Raw genomic sequence first — 6,212 nt, forward strand, 5'->3', positions numbered from 1 at the left:
GTTGTTGATGGTGGCTGCTCTGCTGATATTTCTCTTGGATGGAATCAAAGCCAAATAGGAACAGACCAGATGAAGCTACAAGGATGATAAATGATAAGGAGAACATAAAGTTAAGGGTTGAAGAAACATATACTGTAGAATGGCAGAATAGAAATACAAAGGAGCAGAAAGATAAAAAGGGGTCCCTATGCCCTCCGGTAGTCTAAGCCTATAGCAGCATAACTGCAAATATAACTCAGGATAACCTGGTCCACTCCGAGTTCTATAAAAAATGAAAGTTTTAAGCCTAATTTTAAAAGTAGATAGGGTGTTTGCCTTACAAACTAAAACTGGTTGTTTCAGAGAAGAGGAGCTTGATAACTTAAAGAGCTGCCTCCACTTCTTCATAGGTGAGAAGGAGGATTTTAAATACTATTTTGGATTCAGCACAAAGCCAATAAAGAGAAGCTAAGATAGGAGAAATATGATCTTTTTTTTAGTTTTCATCAGAACTTTGGCTGCAGCATTTAAAATTTTAATGTTTTACAATATTATTATGAAGTGTAATTAAATCATACATGGATTGCCATATAAATATTATCTGCATACAGGCTCCTTCTCTCTTGATTCCTATAAATAAATGCACCAGATCCATTTGTGGCTGTTTTTTCTAAAAAACACCATTTTCGGGTGGAAAACCGTAGGGTGATCGCCCTAAATGCACTCTTCTATGGCGAAAGAGGAAGTTCTGTGGTGGCAGGAAAGTTTGTTCAGAGGTGATGGGAAGATGGATAGAGAATATGGGAAGAAAACATCATAGCTGCTGCAAATGACTTGAACATAGACTTAACGCTTTTTGTTGCTGCAACAGATTGCAGCCAATTTGGAAAATGAGATGGAAAAATAGATCCTTTTGATTTTGCTTTTGTTCCTGCTACAGTTTTTATTTAATGCATTAAACTGATAAAACCAATAAAACCTTGCAGAGCTGTGACATTAGTCAATCACTAAGTCTGAGGATTACTGTGTTTTTAACTTTAGGTAGAACATCCTCAACGACCAACAGATGGTCTGAATGACATTTGTCATTTAAAAAAAAATGTTCTTGGGACACATAAAAGCCAGAATGTGAACCATATTGATAACATCGCTGCTTGTCCCTCTGGCCTTAAGATTAATAAGTAATATATTCAACGGTGGCCATTTCATTTGAATATTTGAAACTGTCCCTGTCTCATTACTCGATACTCGCACTACACCCTTCGCCCCTCTGTGAAGTGTGCACTCTGCAGAAGTGCAGATAAGGTCTGCAGTGTGAGGGCTGGAAAATTAAAACAGTGAGTACTTGTGCCTCTGCTTCGTAACAGAAGCCGCAAAAAAATAATTTTAAACCATAGCAATTACCTGTCACACATGCAGTACAGTAAAATAAGAATTATTTGGATAATTACAGCTGAAAAAAAACTTGTTTTATAAGTATAGGCTTATAAACATTTTTTTTAAATCTTTAGTAAACAGCAAACAAATGCACAATTTAAGCAAAAATGTAAATGTATACAAGACACGTTTAGTGAAAATAGGTTAGAATAATACAGATCAGAATGAACTAGATGATTATGGGAGTGGGGGGTAAGTGTTGCTGGATCAAAAAGCGAGGGGGATAGAATGATGATCAATGCATTTAGAAGGGGGCAGGGGACACCATAATTTCACCAGGTAAGTAAAATGGTGTCCTGCCTGAATTAATATTTTATCTTTAAAACAAGATAATTAGATATAATGCACTTGAAATAAAATAAAGGATTTTCCCCCCCTTATTTCAAGGGTATATCATCTTATTTCATTGGGAAATTGTCTTGCTTACCTACTCAAATCAAAGGAAGATATACTTAGTTCAAGAAAAATTAACTTATATTTCAATTTTTACCTTCACTGTCTAATCTCTCTCTGCAGTAAATAAACACCTCAAAGATAAGTTTTGAAATTTCCTTCTAGCATTAACATAATTATAACTCTGCTATGCTTTCCGCACGCTTATATAACCATGTGAACATTTGATAACCCCCTCTGTCCTCTTAGTGTCTGTAGGTCGTAGATAATCATCATCTCTCTGTGTGTCGTCCAACAGGTCAGCATCTGCCTGGAGTGCAACAGCAGCAAGCTGCGAGGTCTGAAGCGTAAATGGATCCGCTGCTCGGCACAAGCCACCGTCCTCCACCTCAAAAAGTTCATCGCCAAAAAGCTAAACTTGACATCGTTTAACGAGGTACAGAAAGCGACACACTTCACCAGCCCGCACTCTGTGCAGCTGAATCTCAATCAATTAGAACATCAGGGAAAAGGCTCTTTAGTTCAACAGTTGTTTAATATACTCTTCAAATGGGCATCATATTCATCAATAACACAAAGATCACCAGTATACTTTGAAACATTGTTTGTCTGCTTACATCTACAATTTAGTGTAGCTCAAAATAAAATATTACACGCTACCATAGACATAGAGATTTCTGTTATAATGAGTATTTGTGTAATCCTAGGGGGAGGACTGGTAAGGGGTGGAAACTGCATAAGGTCATTGCTAGAAAAAGTTTATAATTAACTGATCCAAGTATATTAATGGAAGGAAATATTCGGTTAAACAATTTTGCAGAATATCACTGTGTGTTTTCAAAAAAAGTGTAAATCGTTTGGACAAAAAAGTATTTATTGCTAATGTTCTCCTACTTGGAAATATGAGAGGATCTGTTATGTTTCAATCTGGAAAACTCACACAGAGAGAAAGGACATTTAGAAGACATTTTTTGATACAATTACTTTGTCTTTGGTGCTCAGACCTCGGCAGGAAACATAGCGCTGCATGTTTATAGACATGCATGAACAGGAGCAAAGAATAGCGCTGTTTTCCCCCCAGGCCTGAAAGTGATGGTGGAGTGGAGATAGATGAAGTTGGTCAGTCTGTAGACTGCTGGTTAGCTTCACTCAGTTACCTGGAAGATGGAAGTCTAGTTAGATAACACAGGTTGAGAGAACCTGTCCATGTCGAGCAAGCATGAAGTGACAGTGGAGAGGAAAACACTCCCATTGGGAGTGGGTTAAAACAGGGTCATCTGAATGATACACAGCGCTACCACCACCTGCACACTAGGTAGTAGACAAGTTGCGTATCGGAAGCCTTTTAAGATGAACTTTGGATGCCGATGGCTTTGGTTGCGGTGTGGTTCAAAGCTGACTGGCTATGTCGTTGGTGGATGTGGGCAAGCAATCAGCTTATTCAGTTGAACTTCCTCCTAGGCTCCATTTTCATCATAAAAAAAATCCAGAAAATCAGATTGTGGGACTTTTAAAGAATTTGTTTGTAAATTAAGGTGGGAAGTAAGTATTTGGTTTGGAGGAAGAAAAATGCTGAGATATATCCCAAGATCAGCGTACCTACTATGAAGCATGGGAGGGGAAGCATCATGCTCTGGGGCTGTTTTTTTGCAAAGGAGACAGGATGACTAATCAGAGTTAAAGTAAACGGTTAACCTCTGATATAACAATAACAACAACAACAACAACACTGCTATTGTTGGAAAGGTTAAGCTACAAAGTAGGGCAGGGCTGTTAATCTATAAAGTTGATTAATCAAATTTTCTGTTTATGAAGATTTAATTTATTAAAATTCTGGATTTGTTTTCCCCACCAATACTCTTCTTAGGCTGATAACTCAGGCGGACATCAGTTCATCCATTTTTGTTCAATGTTTTCATTGTTGTGAAACATTGTTTATTAAGCTTTTTTACAGCTTGAAAGTTGTTGCCCTTTAAGTTAGGGAGAAAGAAATATGAATTGGATTCGGTTGAAAAAATGTGATATTTAAGCCAGATCACTGTTATTGAACATAATTATCTAAAATCTCTCACATTTCTAAATAGGAGAATCTGTACAATCTGTAGCTGACTGAATACTTCTTTGCCCTTTCATTGCATGTTGTAGCAGATTCATTTTTCATATCGAGTTACCAAAGAAAAAGTTTAAGAAAAGCTTGCATTCAGCTCAGTTTGGTTTATTCATAAAGCATCGATTCAGATCTCAGAGTCGTTTCAGGGCACTTTACCAATCCAAAATAATCCAGTTTTTATACAGAAACACAGATTGAGAGATGCAGAGTCAATTTTATCTACTCTGACCCTAGTTATAAAACGGCAGTCAGACTCAGTTTAAGCAGCTGATCGAATCGAGGCCCTGAACTCTACAGCAGCTACTCCTATTAAAGCCGGGCATACACTGTGCGATATTTTCAATCATTGCACGCAGCTACAGATCAAACTGTAAGATGAAACCACAGGGCTTAAAAGTTTGCAGCTCACCATGCATGTTCTCACACCGTGCGGCTTGACGCTCTGATGCGACCTTGCAACGGCTGACTGAATTTCAAATAGGTTTGATTTTCTCCGGCCCTTAGATTCTTGATCGTGACGATTCCTCATCACGCACGACGAATGATGAGGCCGAACTCGGCCCGAAAATTCTCGCACGACTGGAAAATCGTCCCGAAAAGGGCAAAAAATGTCACAATATATGCCCGGCTTAAACAAAACAGTGGCAGCTGTGGATTGCATTTAGACAACTGTCCAGTAATCCCTCCTACAGGGCATGTATGTGGCGACAGTGGACAGCAAACTCCATAAGGAGACACTAAATGTTACTGGAAATATTAAAAGCTATTTAGTATGCGACTGCTTCTTTCTGTATAATTTTAGCTTTAATTGGAATGAAATCGGTGGTTTACCTGAAATACTTGAAGTCTTGATGATCTATGATGTATAGGAAATGTTTTCCATTTTGTGCTGCACTCATATGATTCATTTTGTGTTTGGTGTAATTAGCATGAAAACAAAGCCCACATGATATCGAATTTTTTCTATTTATTGTCTTCACCGCCCCGTTCAGAGCAGCATGGAGGTGGGCGATAATCTGACAGATGGATTTTTAGATGGCTCTGAATAATCATCACAATCACGCTCCCCATGTCTATTTTTCCCATTTTTTCTCTGTATCTTTTAATTTTTTGGCTGTCACACAGATGAGTGGGTCGGCTCCATTAGATGGGCGGCCTCCGTAGCACAGCTCCAATGAGGCCTCCGCTCTCTTCCCTCCAGCTATTGTTGTGCTGTTTACTGACTGTGAAAAGATGTTTGAAACATCTCAGCTCTCAGCATCGAGGTTCAGCACAGAGAACATAAACCTGCCCATCTAAATGCATCTGCAGGAAGTTTAATGCTTTTTAGTTCAAGGAGAATAATTTAGATAGAACCCAAGGAAGGAGATCATCAAAAATAACCCTACAGGTACAAGATGATCAAGTTTAATTCAGGCTACCGCAAGTGAATTGCATACAGTTGATGTCGAAAAACATTTTCACAGAGAAGCATTAACTCCAAATCTAGATTTAATATAGGCAAAAATGTATGGAAATCAGTTTTATTTTAAAATTAAATAAATGAAAATATTAAGTTATAAATAAATGATTACTAAACATTCCATCAAATAAATGCAATTACCCATGAAATACCCAAAAATACATCGATGTATTGATCTATTTAAGGATGTATTTATTTCAAGATGAACATTTTATTAGTGATTTATCTTTTTCTGAAACCAATTTATTTATTTAAAGATGTATCTATTAATGTATTTTTTTTATTTCATAATAGTGTTATTTTTTGTGACTCTTATTTTGAAAAGCTTTCATAAAACTTTGGTTAAAAATAGTTCATCTGCAGCAGCTAGATTGAAGAAGGAAGGAGCAGAAGCATCTGTTAGGCTGTTGGTTCCTGTGCCCACAGTTCAACAGTCTAGACGCCTATCATCACCTTGGGTGATGGCGGCAGAGTCAATGAGCTTCTAAAAACTAATTTATTAAATCATTTACCTTAAGTTTAAGTTTACCTCAAAGTTTAAGTTACCTAAAAGTTTAAATCTTGGTTTTATTTAGCATGATGTAGCATTTTAGCTGTTACCAGTTAGCAGGTGCTGTGGTTCCACTGAAATAGTTGCAATCCTGTCACTCCTGAAACTAATTTTTTATGAAAAATTTGTATTTATTAATAAATATGTATTGAAATGAATGAATCATTTAAAAGATTCAACTGATAAAAAAATCATATAATATTAAAGTAAATAAATCTTGAAATATATCAGTATATATATACAGTATATTTGATTTCAAACATATTTCTTTAATACGTATA

At 36.8% G+C, this 6,212-nt stretch overlaps 1 protein-coding gene across 1 annotated transcript in view; it reads left to right on the plus strand.

Moving 5' to 3' along the window:
• The window catches only part of pcgf3 (polycomb group ring finger 3), a 44,645-nt gene that overhangs the window by 32,141 nt on the left and 6,292 nt on the right, over positions 1–6,212 (plus strand). The window contains exon 7 of the mRNA XM_015371077.1: positions 2,108–2,245. Within this exon, the coding sequence (XP_015226563.1) occupies positions 2,108–2,245 (138 nt within the window). The remainder of the gene's footprint in view (positions 1–2,107; positions 2,246–6,212) is intronic.

The sequence above is a fragment of the Cyprinodon variegatus genome, unplaced genomic scaffold, assembly GCF_000732505.1.
Source record: "Cyprinodon variegatus isolate N-32 unplaced genomic scaffold, C_variegatus-1.0 Scaffold52, whole genome shotgun sequence".
Taxonomy (NCBI): domain Eukaryota; kingdom Metazoa; phylum Chordata; class Actinopteri; order Cyprinodontiformes; family Cyprinodontidae; genus Cyprinodon; species Cyprinodon variegatus.